Genomic DNA, 21740 nt, shown 5'->3' on the forward strand with positions numbered 1-21740 from the left:
AAAATTGGCCGATGCTTAGGTCAGATATAATAAATTCAAAGAGATCAGAGACTGACTTTGTTTTCCTTTGACAGTGAATTCAATGGCCCTGAATGCTTAATAGATATACTACTTAGTGACCATTCATTTGTTCATTCATTCATCAAGCACCTCCTATCTGCCAGCTACTTTACTAGGTGCCAAGGATACAATGGGTAAGAAAAAAAAATTTTTTAACCTAGGATACATAAAGTAGAAAGAAAACCCAGGCTACTTAAACTGTGTCATTCCTCATATCCAAGGTCCCTATCCTGTCCGCCTTCCTCTCTCTATTTTTCAGAGTCATCTTATGTTTTATTTATCATGTCTAACCTTTTAACCTGTACTTACCGAAAGAAATGGAAAAAAGTACGTCTGATACCACTAGGTGGCGTTCTGGGGGGGGCTCCAAGGAGCTCCAGTCTCAGCGCAGAAAGAATTCAGCAAGAGGCAAAGTGGTAAATAAGAACTGATTTATTAGAATAGGGACACTTGTGAGACTCACAAGTGGGTGGGTGAGAGGGTGCTTCACCCTGAGAACTTAGTGGGATACAGTTTTATAATCAAAGGAAATGTAGGGATAGGGAAAAGGCCATCTTCCTCATTCTTGAGTAGATGTCATGCTTCCACCATCAACTCCTCCTCCAGGTTGGGCAGGGGAGTTTTCTTCTCCCTACATCGTCAAGCCAGGACTGCCATGGCACTATGGAAAAATTATTTTAGGTTTCAGTACAATGAGAGTCTTTCACTTTGAAATATCACCTTTCAATAAATTATTGTTTTTTATGTGTGCAGAGAGCATGTCCCAGGGGTCATTAACTTACTGAGCTCACTGGGCAGGATGTGATTCTCATGCCACCATTGTTCTATTGTTTGGGAGCATGTCTGATGCTTCTGTTGGATGGTTTTTTTGCTAAGCAGACCTGCTTGGTGGTGTGGTTAAGCAAACCTGCTTTCTTGAGTGATCATTAACTTACATGGGTTTCCCATACTTTTTTCTTTACTTACAATCCCCTAGGGGGATTAACTACTTAATTACCTAATTTGTCCCTTTACTCTGTCCCTATCACATCTACCCCATCTTTCTGGAAGTGGAATCCCTTGTGGTCTTTGATATCGAGGTAATACTCGTCTCACAAAAGGAGTTGTGGATTACTATCTCTTTTTTCTTCTCTGGAAGGCTTTGTTTCAGATGACTTTGGTTTCCAGATATTCCTTAAATATTTGCTGGAACTTGCCAGTGAAGCCATTTGGGTCTGAGGTTGGTTGGTTGGTTGGTTTTTATAAGAAAGTGTTTAATAATACATGCATTTGTAAAAACAGTTATATTCTATTTTATTCTATCCTAATGTCAATTTTGGAGAGTTATATTTTTTCTAGGAATTATCCATTTAATCTAAATTTTCAAATTTATGAACATAAGTTTGTTCAAAATAAACTCTTATTATCATTTTTCATTATAAAATATTCCCCCAAATTTTAGTTATAAACTATTCAAAGGATAGTACAAACCAGCATCCTTTCAGTAAATTCCTTTCCCCACTAAGTTAGTCAGAATTGGATTTTCTTGCTTATAAACAAGATACCCTAACACAGGTATCATGCAGAAAATGGAAAGACACTTCTATTTAGTGGCAGCAATTTTTTTTAACAGACTTCCATGAGAAATGCGTCCCTTCTCTTTCCTAAGTTATGCCTGAAGCCTGACTTAAGAGGTCTGAGCCAGAGCTTCTTGTCCTGTTTCTTGTCAACACACCTGTAACAAGTATGCTCCCTGCAGCAGGAGCTGAACAAGTGTTGATACAACTCACAGAAAGTTTCCACTTAAATAGAATACAAATGACCTAGCTTTGGGGAGTCACTACAAACCAGCCCCAGAGAGAGGAGAGAAACAGAGAGAGGGAGGGAGGGAGGAATGCTTCTTTTTTGAACTACTTGAGATTCAGAATCCCCTTGTAGCTTTGAAATTTTCTCTAATGTACTTGGCATCAGAGTAGCATTAAATTATACTATTTCTTTAATTTTTGCATACATTCTTGGAAGATGAAGTTTATTTGCATTTGCAGTTTTTAATAATCCACTTTCCTAAAAGCTTTGTAGAAAAGCTATATGCATGGTTTTGGCTCCCTCAGCTGGCCATTCATATGTACTTTAAGTTTTAGAGAACAAAACCAAGACACCGCTATTGAAATAGATTTGGGTTTCCCCCCCAAAGTTTATTGCAAATTTAATGCTTCCAAATTTTTGACAATCTTTCAAGTTTCGTAAGTACATTTTTATTCTGGTGTTTTTTTTCTTTAAAGTTATAACTGAAAGCAAAGGCTACATTTTAGCAAAAACATCAAGTTTAGAAAATATTTCAGATAAAATGTGTAATTCCTTTATGTCTCTTTCTCAAGCTGTCTGTGATGAAGGTACTAGTTAAGCAGACTGATGCTGTTGCCTGTTCCCATGGCAATGCATCCTTTGGTCAAATGAGCTCCTCAGCTGTCGCCACGGTAACCTTGTAACCTTTAGCCTTTTATTTATCTATTTATTTTGAAGTTTTGAATTTTATTTATTTTATTTAGTTTTTATATAGCAGGTTCTTATTAGTTATCTATTTTATACATATTAGTGTATATATGTCAATCCCAATCTCCCAGTTCATCCCACCACCACCCCCCCACTTCCCCACCTTTAGCCTTTTAAACTCACCACCTCTTCATCCTCTCAGCAATGTTTCCTCTTTCTTAGAAATGATAGAGGTTACCCAACACAAATAACTTTGACATCCTGATTATCTCCCCTGCCCCAAGTCTTCAGACAAATCTCTATCCTTTTCTTGCCTCCGTGTCTCTAGGTTCAGTGAAACAAGTTTCTCTCCTGTCAAGGACCAGTCAGTTGGAATGACCTCTGGATCCCTTTTCCCCTGATTCTTCAGGAGCCTCACTCTATTCATCGTTGTTATTTCTCCTCTTTCTTTTCTATATCTCTGCACTCTTAGTCTTTGTTGGCTTTCCGTGATCAGCATACAGACATGCTTATGTCAGCTAAGGTTTTTCAACTGCAAACAGTTCTGGCTAATTTAAGCCAAAAAAGGGCTCACCCCATGTTAGGAAATGTGCAAGAGCTCACCTCGGGAAGAGCAGGTGCCAGGACAGCTCTATGGAGCTGGGGAGCAATGCACGGTGGACAGTGTCCTCAGGACCAGTTGCCGGGAGCTTAGCTGAGCAGGGAGAAGGAGCTGAGTTGTCAGGTGTCAAAGAGCCAAAAAGGAATGAGTTAAGTCTTTAATCACTTACTGCGATCGTATAAGTAAGAGGCTAAAACCAAACGATGCACCACCCCCCCCAACCCCGTTCCTTTTTCCCCATGGTGGAGGGTCAGGTAGATCAGTGCAGTCATGGCGGGCATCTTACAGTTGACAAGCCCTGAACAAAATGCTCCTGCGGTTTTATGGACCCTGGGATGGGGAGGCCAGGGGGTGAGGACTAGGAGTGGATGAGTACTGGGTATTGAGTCAGAGTGGGGAAAGATGTCTTCAGAATTCCCTCCTCTTCCCGATAAGGAGGGCTCAGCAGAGGTCTGCCCAAGGCCTCAGATAAAGACACCAAGAATTGATGAATGCAAATGTGCAAAGCGCAGGTCTGAGAGGCCCGAGTCCTTGACTGCAACACCCCTCAGAGATTACAGTGCCCTGGCTGTGCACCAGTGTGGGGAGGGCAGCCTTCCCATGAGGCGTCCAGGGAGAGCTCTTGTAATGGCCCATGGTCAGGCCTGAAAAGTCACATGTAGGTTTTTTAACCAGGAGCCGGACTCATCACTGTGTGGGTGAATCAACTCTAACCATTTTTTGTCCTGGTGTCAATCAGTCCCTGGGAAAGTGCTGAATGGTCCTACAGTAGGTCAGAACCTTCCCAGATTAGCAGTCCCACCAAGACAGCATAGAGTGGGAGAAGGGGATTAGCCCAAATAAAATCAGGGGCTGTTACAAAAAAGGTGGAAGAGAAGCTAGGCAAGTCAACTCAACAGCCATAAGCTACCCATGCTCCCTTCTTAGAAAAACCAAAGCAAAACCTATTGTAGAAAGGTCTCCCTTTAAACCTGTCTATTGACCCCTCCTCTTTTCCGAACAGCTGAGCTTCTAGAAATAATATTCAACACTCACTGTGTCCATTTCTCTGTCACTTATTTACTTATTTCTCAACTCACTGTGATCAGCTCCGCCTACCCCCTAGTCAACCAAAACTTCCCTTGCCAAGATCTCCAAGGACCACACCATGGTTAAAGCCCAAGGACCTTTACATCTTTATTTTGGTTGACCTTCTCTTGGTATTTGACTCTGCTGACCATGCTCTGCTTTTTGAAATCATCTCTACCCTTGTTTCTTTCCCCTCCTTCCTCTCTGAGTGTTTTTTCCCAGTCTCTTTTGTGGTCTCTTTGTTATTCTTTCATTACAGAGTTTCTGTCTTCAGCCCAATCACACACTCCGTGTTAGATTCAGTCATTCTCCATCCCTCAGCAGGACGGTGGTTAGGAGTTCTAGGTCTTGAGTTAGCACATGGGGTCCAAATCATGGCTCTACCCACCACTCATTGAGTCACTGTGGGAAAGCCACTCAGACTCTCGTTGTGAGTTTTCTTATCTGTGAGAGTGGACCTGCCGACAGGATTGTTGTGGGATTTAATGAAACAATGCTTGCAAAGCATTTAAAACAATGCCGGGCACACAGTAAGCATAGCTTGATAAATGGTGGCTATCGTTGTGTATTCAGAGCATCTACCCTGCCTTGTGCTCACATCAATCCTGGCACTTTTTTGCTTTGTATTGTCCTTTTTTAGACCTCACATTAGTTAGTAACTTCCTTTTGAGGAGGACTGTGTTTTTTGGACACCAGATTCTTAGCACAGAGCTTGGCACAAAGAAGATGCTGGATAAAAGCACATTGGTTGAAGATGAGTGACATCATGGATCACGTGTTGAGGGGAATGTGAAAGTAAAGCTGGCGTGGTTATGAAAGGTCCTCTGGGTTTCCTAGATGGTAACATAAATTCTTTTCATTAAGATGTTTGGCTATCATTTTTATTTTTTCAGTCCCACCTGACAAATATCCTGAATCCTTGTTCAAATAAAATTCAGGAGTCTATCAGACAAAAACTTTTCCTTTCCTTTGTCTTCCCATCACCATGACCACCTCTACCATCATCATCACCATCATAATTGTCTTCAAGTACCTGAGGCAGTCATTGAGTAATAATCTTGATCAGTTTGTCCAGTAAGAATCCCTGTTGCAACTTAGGTTCCCCAGTAAGTGGAATCTGAGCTGAAATTAGCATGCAGGAAGTTGGTTAAGGAGGGCTCTTGAGTTCAACACCTGGAAAGGGGTGGGAAGAAAGCAGGATTTGATGGAGGGGGAGAGTGGGCTGTGATGCAGTCAGACCAAGCACTCAGCTGGCCCCAGGAAGCTCTGGAGCTGAAATGGTTCTTTGACATTGTCCCAGTTTGACTTCAGGGAGACACAGTGGTGTGCTGGAGTTGGCTCCTACTAGCTCTGGAGGGGAGAGATTGCATACATCTCTTCCCAAGTGTGCATTCATTGACAAAACATTGGTAGCTTGAAACAGGCCATGGTGGGAGCATTTACGTTATAGAAATTGGAGACAGGCTGCCCTGAGAAGTGTATGTGACCTTGAGCTGGGTGGGGTTCTTTAGGTGAGGAGATCCCTGAAGAACACTGACAGCTTAGAGCTGTCAGCCAGCAACCTTCCCAGCAGCTGGGGGAATATAGCCCTCCTTCCTGGAGGAGGGTATGGGCTGCACAGCACAGCATCCCCAACGGTCCCTGTGATCTAGTTGTGCTGCTATGAGAAACCACGGAGATGATGATATATTTAAGTTTTATATGTGTCATTTTGACAGCAGTATTGCCTTTATAATTTAAAAAGTTGCAAATAGTTAATAGGTTTTTTTTTAAAAAAATAAACTTTCTCTTTTAGAACAGTTTTAGAAAACAGAAAACTTGCAAAGACAGTACAAAAGTTCCCAAGTACCCCACACTCAGTTTCCCCTATTATTAACATCTTAGATTAAATAGCATATTTGTTACAATTAATGAACCAATACCAACAAATTATTATTAACTAAAATCCATAGTTTATTCAAATCACAAAGGAGAACCTCCTCGACTCCAGATTTAGAACTGAGAATGGGCAGGCAGGTGGTTGGAACAATGAGGAAACGGGGAGAAGGGTCAAACAAACCTTATGTTGTTACCTGTGGCTCTAATGAAGCAGACTGGGGCCTCTCTGGCTATTTGGCTTTGTCTTTACTGATACTATGCTTTGTCTTTACTGACGCTATGCTGACAGTTCCTGGGGGATAGTAACTATGTCGTCTCATCAATTTGCTAATCGAAGCAAACGATAAAGAAAAAACCTTTAAAAATCCTGTGTAAATAAAAGAGGGGCAGTTACACTGAAGAGATATATGATTGCATTCTTTTCAAATGCAGGGATATTAATAAATTATTTTGGGCTTTTCTTTCCTTGAACACAAAAAAAAAACAAGTAAATTTTGATAATGATTAATAAATTAATATTATATACAAATTACCTTGAGAATGGTGTTAATATTTGGGTCACCCAAAGTATTTGTATTGATATGTAACCTCCTTTAGTACCTAATACATATAAAAAAACTAACTTGAACATGTAACTAATTCACTTTGTTTTCATTATATTTTGAATAATGATTTTATTGTTTTTATTAAAATAATACATTCTCATTATTGGAAATTCAAGCAGTACAGAGAAGTAAAGTAGAAGGTAAAAAATTATAGAAAATTTTAGCAACCAGAGATAATACTGTAAACACTAGCCAAACCTAATTCCGGTAATCTCTATATGGATATTTTTCTAGATCTCAAACTGTATGCAGTCTATAACACCTATATATGGCTATATAGACATAGTTTTATCAAAGTGGATAAGAGAAAAGAAAGAAAGCGAAGAAATTGCTTTTTAAAAAAATAAGTTGTTTCTTTAACAAAGTTATGTGTGTTCCTAAAATATTCCTCTAAGACAGGGGTCACAAACTCAAGTGGCTTTACGAGCAGTGACAATACGATTCATGAAGCATGCTATAGATTTCAAGTTGCTGCTATTGTTTTCAAAAGAAAAAATCTCTCTGATTACATTGCCTATGTCATCACTGAGTAGGTCAAAGAAAATGAGGAAGCAAAATATTTCCATAGTCCATTAGCCGTATTCAGACTACAGCTCTCTAGATTGTTACCCTTGGAAAGATCAAGAAAAGATTAAGAAGTTACAGTCAATTCATTTTTTAAGTGATGTATTTCATTTAAGATAGCATTTATTGATACTGTGCCATGAAAGTTTAAGAAATCAGTACTCCTAAAACTTTATTCCACTTATTTTGTGCATTTTAAATTAGGTTTCTTAGCTATATATAAATTTTACATTTTCAAATATTAAAATATTTATATTTAATCTCATAAGCATAATTCCCATTTTTACTAAATCTCGGTTCTAAATGGATTTAATGTTCACTACATGCCATAGCACCTCCATTCCTGTGTTCTTTGTTTTTATTAATCTCTTGGTTGGCTTGTTTTTAACTATCAGTCTTCCCAAAAAGAACTCATGAAAACTATAACTACAATCATATTTGAGTATATCTGACTTTTGCTTTAATAACTGAATAGCATCATGGCTGGACAGAATGTACTTTTCTCAAAACTTTGTAGACATTGCTATGGAGGAGTCTGAGAATTGTTAATTTCTTTCCTCTTGTAAGTGACTTACATTTTTTACCTAGATGCTTGAAGAATTTCTTCTTTATCCTAGGAGTTTGATAATTTTACAAGAATTTGTCCTAGCATCATCATTCTATATCAGGTTCTTCCAGAAAACAATTTACTCTTTCATCAAAGTACAGATTCAGTTTTTCCAACATTGTAGGCAACTTGTCTTCTAGTGTATATTTGTTGTGATCATCTCATAGAGAGGAGATGGACTCCCCACCCCAAATTTGGTTTGCTATTAAGACTGATGATCCAAAATCTTGGAAATAGAAGGGAGAAAATACAAGAAACATTTAACAAGGAACTAGAAGAACTAAAGAGCAAACAAACAATGATGAACAGCACAATAAATGAAATTAAAAATTCTCTAGAAGGAATCAATAGCAGAATAACTGATGCAGAAGAACGGACAAGTGACCTGGAAGATAAAATAGTGGAAATAACTACCACAGAGCAGAATAAAGAAAAAATCATGAAAAGAATTGAGGACAGTCTCAGAGACCTCTGGGATAACATTAAACACACCAACATTCAAATTATAGGGGTCCCAGAAGAAGAAGAGAAAAAAGAAAGGGTCTGAAAAAATATTAGAAGAGATTATAGTTGAAAACTTCCCTAACATGGGAAAGGAAATAGTCAATCAAGCCCAGGAAGTGCAGAGAGTCCCATACAGGATAAATCCAAGGAGAAACACACCAAGACACATATTAATCAAACTATCAAAAATTAAATACAAAGAAAAAATATTAAAAGCAGCAAGGGAAAAGCAACAAACAACATACAAGGGAATCCCCATAAGGTAAACAGCTGATCTTTCAGCAGAAACTCTGCAAGCCAGAGGGAGTGGCAGGACATATTTAAAGTGATGAAAGGGGAAAACCTACAACCAAGATTACTCTACCCAGCAAGGATCTCATTCAGATTCGATGGAGAAATTAAAACCTTTACAGGGAAGCAAAAGCTAAGAGAATTCAGCACTGCCAAAACCAGCTTTACAACAAGTGCTAAAGGAACTTCTCTAGGCAGGAAATGCAAGAGAAGGAAAAGACCTAAAAAAACAAACCCAAAACAATTAAGAAAATGGTAATAAGAACATACATATCAATAATTACCTTAAATGTAAATGGACTAAATGCTCCAACCAAAGGACACAGACTGGCTGAATGGATACAAAATAAGACCCATATATATGCTGTCTACAAGAGACCCACGTCAGACCTAGGGACACATACAGACTGAAAATGAGGGGATGGAAAAAGATATTCCATGCAAATGGAAATCAAAAGAAAGCTGGAGTAGCAATACCCATATCAGACAAAATAGACTTTAAAATAAAGACTATTAAAAGAGACAAAGAAGGACACTACGTAATGATCAAGGGATCAATCCAAGAAGAAGATATAACAGTTGTAAATATTTATGCACCCAACATAGGAGCACCTCAATACGTAAGCCAAATGCTAAGAGTCATAAAAGGGGAAATCGACAGTAAAACAATCATAGTAGGGAACGTTAACACCCCACTTTCACCAAAGGACAGATCAACCAAAATGAAAATAAATAAGGAAACACAAGCTTTAAATGACACATTAAACAAGATGGACTTAATTGATATTTATAGGACATTCCATCCAAAAACAACAGAATACACGTTCTTCTCAAGTGCTCATGGAACATTCTCCAAGATAAATCATGTCTTGGGTCACAAATCAAGCCTTGGTAAATTTAAGAAAATTGAAGTCATATCAAGTATCTTTTCCGACCACAATGCTATGAGATTAGATATCAATTACAAGAAAAAAACTGTAAAAAATACAAACACATGGAGGCTAAACAATATGCTACTAAATAACAAAGAGATCGCTGAAGAAATCAAAGAGGAAATCAAAAAATACCTAGAAACAAATGACAATGAAAACATGATGGCCCAAAACCTATGGGATGCAGCAAAAGCAGTTTTAAGAGGGAAGTATATAGCAATACAATCCTACCTCAAGAAACAAGAAACATCTCAGATAAACAACCTAACCTTATACCTAAAGCAATTAGAGAAAGAAGAACCAAAAAAACCTCCAAAGTTAGCACAAGGAAAGAAGTCATAAAGACCAGATCAGAAATAAATGAAAAAGAAATGAAGGAAATAGCAAAGATCAATAAAACTAAAAGCTGGTTCTTTGAGAAAATAAACAAAACTGATAAACCACTAGCCTGACTCATCAAGAAAAAAGTGAGAAGACTCAAATCAACAGAATTAGAAATGAAAAAGGAGAAGTAACAACTGACACTGCAGAAGTACAAAGGATCATGAGAGATTACTACAAGCAACTATATGCCAATAAAATGGACAACCTGGAAGAAATGGACAAATCCTTAGAAAAACACAACCTTCTGAGACTGAACCAGGGAGAAATAGAAAATATAAACAGAACAATCACAAGCACTGAAATTGAAACTGATTAAAAATCTTCCAACAAACAAAAGCCCAGGACCAGATGGATTCACAGGCAAATTCTATCAAACATTTAGAGAAGAGCTAACACCTATCCTTCACAAACTCTTTCAAAATATAGCAGAGGGAGGAATACTCCCAAACTCATTCTACAAGGCCACTATCATATCACCCTGATACCAAAACCAAAGATGTCACAAAAAAAGAAAACTACAGACCAATATCACTGATGAACATAGATGCAAAAATCCTCAACAAAATACTAGCAGACAGAATCCAACAGCACATTAAAAGGATCACACACCATGATCAAGTGGGATTTATCCCAGGAATGCAAGGATTCATCAATATATGCAAATCAATCAATGTGATACACCATATTAACAAACTGAAGGATAAAAACCATATGATAATCTCAGTAGATGTAGAAAAAGCTTTCAACAAAATTCAACACTCATTGATGATAAAAACTCTCCAGAAAGTAGGCATAGAGGGAACTTTCCTCAACATAATAAAGGCCATATATGACAAACCCACAGCCAACATCCTTCTCAGTGGTGAAAAACTGAAACCATTTCCTCTAAGATCAGGAACAAGACGAGGTTGCCCACTCTCATCACTGTTATTCAACATAGTTTTGGAAGTTTTAGCCACAGCTATCAGAGAAGAAAAAGAAATAAAAGGAATCCAAATCAGAAAAGAAGAAGTAAAGCTGTCACTGTTTGCAGATAACATGATACTATACATAGATAATCCTAGAGATGCTACCAGAAAACTACTAGAGCTAATCAATGAATTTGGTAAAGTAGCAGGATACAAAATTAATGCCAGAAATCTCTGTGTATAGATTTCATTCCTATGCACTAATAATGAAAAATCTGAAAAAGAAATTAAGGAAACACTCTCGTTTACCATTGCAGCAAAAAGAATAAAATACCTTGGAATTAACCTACCTAAGGAGACAAAAGATCTGTATGCAGAACAGTATAAGACACTGATGAAAGAAATTAAAGATGATACAAACAGATGGAGAGATACACCATGTTCTTGGATTGGAAGTATCAACATTGTGAAAAGACTACACTACCCAAAGCAATCTACAGATTCAGTGCAATCCCTATCAAACTACCAATGGCATTTTTCAAAGAACTAGAACAAAAAATGTCACAATTTGTATGCAAACACAAAAGACCCCGAATAGCCAAAGCAATCTTGAGAAAGAAAAATGGAGCTGGAGCAATCAGGCGCCCTGACTTCAGACAATACTACAAAGCTACAGTAATCAAGACAGTATGATACTGGCACAAAAACAGAAATATAGATCAATGGAACAGGATAGAAAGCCCAGAGATAAACCCACGCACACATGGTCACCTTATCTTTGATAAAGGAGGCAAGGATATACAGTGGAGAAAAGACAGTCTCTTCAATAAGTGGTGCTGGGAAAACTGGACAGCTGCATGTAAAAGAATGAAATTAGAACACTTCCTAACACCATACACAGAAATAAACTCAAAATGGATTAAAGACCTAAATGTAAGGCCAGACACTATCAAACTCTTAGAGGAAAACATAGGCAGAACACTCTATGACATAAATCACAGCAAGATCCTTTTTGACCCACCTCCTAGAGAAATGGAAATAAAAACAAAAATAAACAAATGGGACCTAATGAAACTTCAAAGCTTTTGCACAGCAAAGGAAACCATAAACAAGACGAAAAGACAACCCTCAGAATGGGAGAGAATATTTGCAAACAAAGCAACTGACAAAGGATTCATCTCTAAAATATACAACCAGCTCATGCAGCTCAAAATGAAAAAAACAAACAACCCAATCCAAAAATGGGCCTAAGACCTAAATAGACATTTCTCCAAAGAAGATATACAGATTGCCAACAAACACATGAAAGGATGCTCAACATCACTAATGTTAGAGAAAGGCAAATCAAAACTACAATGAGGTATCCCCTCACACCAGTCAGAATGGCCATCATCAAAAAAATCTACAAACAATAAATGCTGGAGAGGGTGTGGAGAAAAGCGAACCCTCTTGCACTGTTGGTGGGAATGTAAATTGATACAGCCACTATGGAGAACAGTATGGAGGTTCCTTAAAAAACTAAAAATAGAACTACCATATGTCCCAGCAATCCCACTACTGGGCATATACCCTGAGAAAACCATAATTCAAAAAGAGTCATGTACCACAGTGTTCATTGCAGCACTATTTACAATAGCCAGGACATGGAAGCAACCTAAGTGTCCATCCACAGATGAATGGATAAAGAAGATGTGGCACATATATACAATGGAATATTACTCAGCCATAAAAAGAAACGAAATTGAGTTATTTGTAGTGAGGTGGATGGACCTAGAGTCTGTCATACAGAGAGAAGTAAGTCAGAAAGAGAAAAACAAATACTGTATGCTAACATGTATATATGGAATCTAAAAAAGCAAAAAGGTTCTGATAAACCTAGGGGCAGGACAGGAATAAAGAAGCAGACCTACTAGAGAATGGACTTGAGGACATGGGGAGGGGGAAGGGTAAGCTGGGACGAAGTGAAAGAGTGGTATGGACATATATACACTACCAAATGTAAAATAGATAGCTAGTGGGAAGCAGTTGCATCGCATGGGGAGATCAGCTTGGTGCTCTGTGACCACCTAGAGGGGTGGGATAGGGAGGGTGGGAGGGAGACGCAAGAGGGAGGAGATATGGGGATATAAGTATACGTATAGCTGATTCACTTTGTTATACAGCAGAAACTATCACAACATTGTAAAGCAATTATACTCCAATAAAGATGTTAAAAAAAAAAAAAAAAAGACTGGTGGCACCACACGCACACTCCAAGAAGCTATGAAAGTGTTTATTGCTCATATCATGAGGCTTTCTGGGGTGAGCAGGACAGGCTCCCAGCAGGTCAGAAAACAGCTGGAGAGAGCAGGGAGTGTGACCTGCTTGGGGTCTTATGGTGCTCAGGGAGCAGGGCCGGGATGAGGGTTCCCCCACACAGGCAGGGGCTTGTGTGGTTTGAACATCCTGCCAGGGACTAAGGAGGGAGCAACCGGGCTTCCTCATCACTTTGCCCAGATGTGGGGCAGAAGGGAAGAGGGAGTGATGGGGGCTTGAAATCTGTCCGCAGTCACATCGAAATGGAGTCAGACTCTTTATTACAGTAAATGAATGTCTTTTTGTGTCTTTTTGTTGTGTTCTTGTCTTGGGGACACAGTTATCCTCAGGTTGGCTTTTCTTTGTTCTCAGTATCTACTTTGTGCTTGTCTCTCTCCTTTGCCTTTGCTATAAATAGCCGTTTCTTTCTATCAGTAATTCAATTTGCAATTGTATCTAGTCTGTTTCTTTCCATTTCTTATTTACCTATTAATTAGGAGATGGTGTGCTTTTAGTCCTCAATTTCTTTCTTTGGTTTTGCCATGCCTTTTACATCTAATTTTGTTGTTTCATCAAGTTGTCTTTTAGCTCTTGTTCCACTGAATTTATTTTCGTCTTAAATTTTTTAATTTATAAATTTAGGTTTTTTTTTTCTTTTCTTTTTTTTTTAAACTTTGGATTTATTTATTTATTTATTTATTTATTTATTTATTTATTTATGGCTGTGTTGGGTCTTCGTTTCTGTGCGAGGGCTTTCTCTAGTTGTGGCAAGTGGGGGCCACTCTTCATCACGGTGCGCGGGCCTCTCATTATCGCGGCCTCTCTTGTTGTGGAGCATAGGCTCCAGACGCGCAGGCTCAGTAATTGTGGCTCACGGGCCTAGTTGCTCCACGGCATGTGGGATCTTCCCAGACCAGGGCTCGAACCCGTGTCCCCTGCATTGGCAGGCAGATTCTCAACCACTGCACCACCAGGGAAGCCCCTCGTCTTAAATTTTATCTTGAGCAATCACGTGGCATTTTCTTGTGTCTCTTAGGCTATGTTTTATTCCAGGCTGAACTTTTCATCTGTTTCTTGTATGCTGAATACCTCTCTTTTTCTGTAGGATGATTGCATAGTTGTTATGCCCTTTCTTCTCATCCTATTTATGTTTAGCGTGGACAGTTCTGGCCAGACCTCTGTTGTCTCTGATGTAGTGCCTAATCACCTTACTTCCTTTGCCTGTTTGAGTGAGATCTGTTTTTCCATCCCGGTGGCTCAGAATTGCATTCTATCTACTTTTCTTCTCCTCCTCCTCCTCCCCCTCCTCCCCCTTCTCTCCTTCCTCCTCCCCCTCCCTCTCCCCCTCCTCCTTCTTCCTACAAAAGCTTAAGTGAGGGAAGCTGGGACTGAGCACTTGTTGGTGGATTTAATTTTCGCTGTCTCAACTCTGAGGTTCCCTTAACTGTTCTGTATCAGGATTCACTCCACTTGGTAGGGGCATGCCCAGTCCCTGAAGGTGGACAAACCTTCACTAACTGTGGCACCGCAGAGCCTCTGATTCCTCCTGGGTCAGCCCTGGTTGTTCACACCCCTATTTCAGTCTTTCATTTCCATGTAGCATGGGGGGAAGGATTGGGGTGCCCATGGGTTTCAGCCAGTGTTAACAATGAGGTGGGGAGCTCGGGGTGGAAGAAAGGCTATTTTCACTGCAGCTCTGATGTAACCTTTTCCACTGGCTTTTTTCCTCAGGATAGCTTTTCTTATTTTCTCTTCAGATTTCCAGCTCCACATTCATCATTTGGCATATTAGATATAGTTTTGTTTTTTTCCGCCTGTTCTACTTTTCCCCTCCCCCAGGGGCACCAAAAGATTGACTCCTGGAGGTTCCTCCACCCTCCGTGGCATCCTGCACCTGCCTTCACAGACATACATTCTCCAAGGATGTCCCGTGACTCCCCTTGGGCTGACTATTTACCCCCCTCCACTTCTGCTCTTCTTTTTTTTTTTTTTTTTAAACTCGGTTTCTTTTTTTTTTTTTTTTTTAAAGGATTTTCTTATTTATTTATTTATTTATTTATTTATTTATTATTTTTGGCTGTGTTGGGTCTTCGGTTCGTGCGAGGGCTTTCTCCAGCTGCGGCAAGCGGGGGCCACTCTTCATCGCGGTGCAGGGACCGCTCTTCATCGCGGTGTGCGGGCCTCTCTCTATCGCGGCCCCTCCCGTCGCGGGGCACAGGCTCCAGACGCGCAGGCTCAGCAACTGTGGCTCACGGGCCCAGCCGCTCCGCGGCACGCGGGATCCTCCCAGACCAGGGCTCGAACCCGTGTCCCTCGCATTAGCAGGCAGATTCTCAACCACTGCGCCACCAGGGAAGCCCTCTGCTCTTCTTTAAGGTGCAGGGTAGGAGAATTCTCCTGGCTTTGTGGACGCCTTCTTTTCCTAGTACTGTTTCAGCAGTGCGGGGCTCACCTTTAAGAGACAGCTTAGCCAAAGCAGACATTCTTTTTTTTCTTGGCAGATGCTTTTCCAAGTGTGTTGTTAAGCTATGCTTCTTCCTTTGTTTGCTGTCAACAGGTAGGTTTCTTTTTTCCAGTTGCCTATTTGTGGTGTTTACTGTTTTTATTTCCTTTCCTAGTCATTGGGTAAAGAGGAATCTGCAATTGTGCCTCCGTGGACATGTCTATAAGGGAAGCACCATTTAATTCTTTTCAAACTGTGCTCACGGGTGAAAATTACTGAAGAAACCATTCAATGTTTCACACATCCTACGTGTAAATATCAGTCCTGTTAATGGCACGGGCCTCTGAGAGGTTGAGTGAAGGAAATTAGGTACAAATTAAAATGGAAGGGTGATAATTTGAGATGGTTTTCAACTTTAAGTTGGAGAATAGATTAGAACGGAGATCTGTTCATATATCACAAAGTATATTTTTGTTACATTTTAATAAAAGTTTCCCTCCCATTCCCTTCCCCACCCTCCATTCAGTTAAGGGTGGGTGAACATAAATACTGTTTGTATGGACAAATGTGGCCTGCACCCTTGATACCGTTCCTTCTTTTCTTTTTTTCTAAGCTTCTTGCTTCCTTTCCACATCACAGCCTGGTACGCAAATACTCAGAGAAGACTTTATGTTTATGCTTTCTTGATTCCTAATGTATCTCACATTAAACAGGAACATTCACATAACCAACTCATAAATTAGAATATGTGATTTTAAAACTTCATTCCCCTGAGAATCTGGGGAGAAAATGTGGAACAATTACACGTTTACCACGTAGAAGGCTGTTCTTCAGTTACATCCCAACTGATTCACTCACACTTATGAGGTAAGTGCTGACAACAGAGCTAAAAACAGGGCTGGAAAGTGTGACTGATGCTGGTGTGGAGACGGGGAGGTGGAGGGAAGGAGGAAAACTGGGCCAATGGCTTCTGCAAGCGAGCATGACAAAGCAGCTGGATGTGACTTTTGTATTTGCCAGTCGTCTGGGTATAGGCCATGAGTGGCAGGCAGCTCCAGTCCTCTGCCCTGATGTGACTCTCAACTACCTTTGATAGCTCACCTGAGAAACTCAGGGTGAGTTGTAAGACTGCAGACTTTCATAGCGTTAGGGTCCTGGGCCAGATACTTAGCTAACCCATTGCCAGAATAATCTGGGTATGTAATAAAATCCTTTACACCCGGCACCCCCCCACCACCACAATTTGACAGTATATATCAAGAGCTTACTTAAAAGGTCATTTCAGCTGGACTAGATTCCTGGGGCTCAGATACCGTTCTGATGGCTGAGTAGGTGTTACCTTTCCTCCAAAGATAATCATTTACATTTGTGGCTGGAATGTTGAGGAATGGATTTGGGCTGGGTTCCTTGATGTACCCAGGGTTTTCTTAAGCGTTGGAGGAGACTTCTGGAAAAAGTAGGCCCAGACTTTGGCTCTACTTCATTGCGTGTTAAACATATAAATCATGCCTAGTAGGGAGAAGGCGGGTGCAGACTGAGGCCACATTGCTGGATACTGCCATGGGGCCCTTGGGAAGGAACCCATCAAAAAGGAGGGGCTCCAGGGACTTCCCTGGCGGTCCAGTGGATAAGACTTTGCCTTCCAATGCAGGGGGTGTGGGTTCGATCCCTGGTTGGGGAGGTAAGATCCCACATACCTCGCGGCCAAAAAACCAAAACATAAAACAGAAACAGTATTGTAAGGAATTCAATAAAGACTTTAAAAGTGGTCCATATCAAAAACAAACAAACAAACAAACAAAAAACACAAAAAGGAGGTGCTCCAAATGGGACAAAGTTCACACCTAGTTCTAAAGACAGAGTGGAGGGTGGTCACCAACCTCACTCCAACCTGTGTTCTGATAGACTTTGGTAAAACAACTAGGCACACGTGAATTGAAAAAGCTGCATCAATTAAGAGCTGAAGCACTCAGGGCCCAAGCAGTTCTTGTATTGAGATTCCACTTGAGGAGTAAAACTGTCTTCAGGCTATGTACCTCCCCAGATATGCTCACCCCGCTGCATCCCAGGCTTCAGCCCGTTGCTTGACTTTCCCAGTAAAGTGACCCCTGGGAATGCTGAATTATTCCCGTGGTCTTAAATCTCCTGTCACTTGCTGCCAGCCTTAGTGGGGCAGGGATTGGGGAGGAGACATCTGAGATGGGTGTTGGCAGGGATTGAGCCGAGGGCTCTTTTCTACAGCTGCAGACTCAGTTCCTACTCTACCCGACTCATGGAAGCTCTGGATTTCCCAGTGGCCGCCTAGAGGTGCCAGGTAACACACCCCAGGAGCTCAGGGGAGGCGTGAACCATAGGACAAATTTGGACCAAAAAAAGACAGCAGATTGGAAAGAGTTTGCAGACAAAATTTTTCCCCCTCCTGCTATCTCTTTGCTGTTGCAAGACACAGCAACTTGAAATAGTCTCTCTGAGAAATAAGCTGGGTTTTGAAGCTGTAACAATTTGGATAACATGCCACCTTTTATTTGCTTTCCTCCTCCCTTCATTCCTCCTTTCCTTCCCTTTGCCCTCACTCCTACTTCCCTACAATTACAGGCCCCAATGAAACACCAGCATGCAACTCAGGTTGTTTTCTAGAGAACCCAGACTAACACAGAAAATAAAAAAAGGTGAATTTGGCAGAAGTTTGCAATAAAGGCAAGGGTATGGAAGAAACTTCAGGGCACTGAGCATGTTTAGTAGCCCTAATAGATCAGGGGCAACAGGTCTGGGCTCTGGATCTATCATAAAGATGGGTTGACAAGTTGGGGGTTAGGAGTAAAGTGTGGTTATGGAATTATGCCTCCAGGAGGTACATTTCCTGCTCTCCAGCAGGTGGCAACAGGAAGACAACTACAAGGACTTGTAGCTTTGGATAGGTATGCCTATACTCCAGAGACTACAGAAATATTTGGGGTAATAGTCTCATTTAGGGGTTGAAATTATTCACTGCATCAAGCCTTTATAGGAAAAAGTAGTAATAAGAAGTGATCACCCCAGGGCTTCCCTGGTGGCACAGTGGTTGAGAATCCGCCTGCCAATGCAGGGGACATGGGTTCGAGCCCTGGTCTGGGAAGATTCCCACATGCTGTGGAGCAACGAAGCCTGTGTGCCACAACTACTGAACCTGCACTCTAGAGCCCGTGAGCCACAACTATTGAGCCCGCGTGCTGCAACTACTCAGGCCCGCGTGCCTAGAGCCCGTGCTCCACAACGAAAGAAGCCACTGCAATGAGAAGCCCGTGCACCGCAAAGAAGAGTAGCCCCCACTCGCCGCAACTAGAGAAAGCCCGTGCGCAGCAACGAAGACCGCAACACAGCCAAAAATAAATAAATAAATAAATAAATTTATTAAAAAAAAAAAAAGAAGTGATCATCCCATCAGTGAAAATGAAGAGAAATATAGTGAGAGGCCCTCTGTGTCCACTGGACACCGTTTTGCTAAAATCTTGGAAGTCTGTGCTTTGCTTTATAAGGGAAGGTAGAGAGATTCTTGCACATACACATCAGGCTGTTTAATTCTCACCACAGCCCAGGGGAGCAGACATTATTCTCACCTCCATTTTGCAGATCAGGAAGAGGAAACTTGGTGAGGTAGAGTGCTTTGTTCCAGGTTACACAGATTCAGGGCTCAAACCACCCTGAGGTTCTTTGGCTCAAAATCCCAGCTATAGTTTTGAAGGGAACTGAAGAGGAGGTAAACTTCACCTCCTCCTCCTAGAGATTCAAAATAGTTTTACCTGGTTAGTGGCTCTACTTCAGGCAATGAATCAAGACAAAAGGGAAATGATTCAAAAGTTGAGCGAACTGGGACTCTATTAATGTGCCAGGTAAGGTAATCTGTGTTTGTATCAGACACCTATAATTTATGTAGATCCACGTACATTTTTTTCAGATGCTGCACAAATTGGGAAATGTGTGGAGTGTTGTGGAACCATATGTATTTGTATGTGTTCAATACACTGTATAATTGACTCAATTATCCATGTGGGGATTATTCACTTTTAATTTGCAATCTGGCTTCTCCTTTCAGTTAGGATGTTTCAGGGCTGCTCTAGGAATGCCAACTAATGTAAATAATAATTTAAGTAAAACATAATTGGGTACGAAAATTAAATCCAATCTTTTCTCAGCTCCTGAAGATTCTACAGCTGAAATGTAACTCTAATTCATCCACTATCTTTTCATTCTCCAATGCCATTTTACTACCAAGGATTTTATTGCTTTCCATAGGTGATTGCAGTAGCTCCCTATCTGGCTTTCCTGCTTACCTCTTTCCCATCCAATAATCATTCTGCTTACGGTAATCTTCAACAAACAAACAAACAGAGTTCTCACAAACATTTCTTTGCTTGAAAACATTTAATGGCTCCCCATTTCTCACCAGACTAAATGTACATGCCACAACCTATCATTCAAGGCTTCTTAATGCCACCTGTCCCAGGAAGTTTTCCTGATCCAACCTCGGATGCCTTATCACTGTTCCCAGCTCTGAATCCCCTTAATGCACTACATGTTTTTCTCTAAGTGAGACAAAGGTATTCCTGAACCCGCGTTGTCTCTCTATTCTCCTGAGACGTCCTTAATCGCATTCTCTGCGGCGATTCATCTCCGCTACTCTGCAGTACCTAGCTCAGTGCCCGACCACAAAGAAAGGCGCAACGGACACTTGCCCATTTACCTGCTGGCAAACCTCAAGGGCAGGAATTTTGGTCTTTTTGTATCCCGAGTGTCTAGCACAGTGCCTGGCACACAGTAGGTGCTCAGAGAACACTATTGAACGAATAAAAGTACAAAGAGCCCAGGCTCCGCGTGGGGCACTGCAGAGCTCCAGGGATGTAGATACAGGAAGGGCTGGTGGCGCAGGGTACAGGGTGGAGCTGGCCCTGGGCTCCTTCGGGGAGCGCGTTCCACCGCCTGCCCATCTGCAGCGCAGGCCAGACACCGCGGGCAGTGCTTAAACTTTTTTTTCCAAAAAAAAAGTATGTGTATATGCACGCAAGAGTAAAAGTATATGTTTATACACACACACTACCTACATAATACATAAAAATAGCCACACCATATCCAGGTATGCGTATATATATAAAATAGGCAAAAATGTACATATAAATAAATCAATATATGTACAGCCTTACCTCGGAACGGCGGGAGCGGCGGGGAGGACGACGGCGACACCCCTTCGCCCCTCCAGGACCGCTGGACCGGAGCGGCGCGGCCCCTGCGCGGCTTGAGCCTTCCGGCTTGCCGTCCGCCGCTGCCGCCGCCATTGGCTGGACTCCAGACAGCTGATCCTGGCGGCGGGGCCAGGGAGCTTCGAGGATGGCGGCGTCCGCGGCGCTGATTCTGCGGGAGAGCCCCAGGTAACCCCGGCTGGGCACGGGGGCAGCGCGGGCAGGGCAGGCGTAAGGGTGCTGCTGCTGTCTGTCGCCGAGGCGCGGGTTGGGGTCCGGGGCGGAGGGGCAGGTGCGGGGCCGCGGGTGTCCGGAGGGGCGGGCGCGGGGCTGGCAGAGTCGCGGTGCGGGCCCCGCGGGAGCGCGCGAGACTGCGGGTGCGTCCACCTGCACGGTAGTTCACCTGCGTGGGCTTACAGTGGGCCTGGGCAGCTGAGGTCAGTACGACAGTGTGTGGTCAGTGTCACCGTTCCCCGAGGCTGTATCGCAGGTACCCAGGCCATCCTGGAGTAACACTGAAATCACGTGGAAAGGTATTCCGTTTCCGTTTTCAGTTCTCTTTCAGACCTCCTGATGATGAGAAAGTCTCCCATTGGTCCCGGATGGTCTTGAATACCTAACACGCGTTAATATATCTTTTCAATCAAGATAGACTAGGCCTCAGGCCAGGAGTTTTTGGCTTGTAACAGTATCTAGACAGAATTTAGTAACATTGCTTTTGTTTTCATTTGATTTCTTTTGAATTCATTTGTTTATTTAGTTCATTTCTGTTTATGGTAGGTAAGTAAGGTCGGCTGTCTATAGTGGTGATGTAAACTTATGTTTTAAAATAAAATTATTTAAGTAAAAATGACTCCATTTAGTGAAAAATAAATAATAGTGCAGGTGGTGTGTGGATGCAGAAAAGTGCGGAAG

The 21740-nt window shown here is 41.5% G+C and overlaps 1 protein-coding gene and 1 long non-coding RNA gene across 8 annotated transcripts in view; one reads left to right on the plus strand and one right to left on the minus strand.

Moving 5' to 3' along the window:
- Window positions 1-476: 476 nt before the first annotated feature.
- LOC103008118 (uncharacterized) lies at window positions 477-20929 on the minus strand. Its single transcript, XR_451941.2, has 3 exons — window positions 20790-20929; window positions 3136-3244; window positions 477-721 (listed from the first exon to the last, which is right to left on the minus strand). It is a non-coding gene; the product is annotated as an uncharacterized LOC103008118 (long non-coding RNA).
- Window positions 20915-21740, plus strand: part of COMMD10 (COMM domain containing 10) — a 174930-nt gene continuing 174104 nt past the window's right edge. For all 7 annotated transcript variants that reach the window (XM_057540906.1, XM_057540905.1, XM_057540909.1 and 4 more), the window contains exon 1: window positions 20915-21014. In XM_057540906.1, coding sequence (XP_057396889.1) covers window positions 20974-21014 — 41 coding nt within the window. In that variant the 5' untranslated portion in view covers window positions 20915-20973. The remainder of the gene's footprint in view (window positions 21015-21740) is intronic.

This window comes from Balaenoptera acutorostrata, chromosome 2 (genome assembly GCF_949987535.1).
Source record: "Balaenoptera acutorostrata chromosome 2, mBalAcu1.1, whole genome shotgun sequence".
NCBI classification, from domain to species: domain Eukaryota; kingdom Metazoa; phylum Chordata; class Mammalia; order Artiodactyla; family Balaenopteridae; genus Balaenoptera; species Balaenoptera acutorostrata.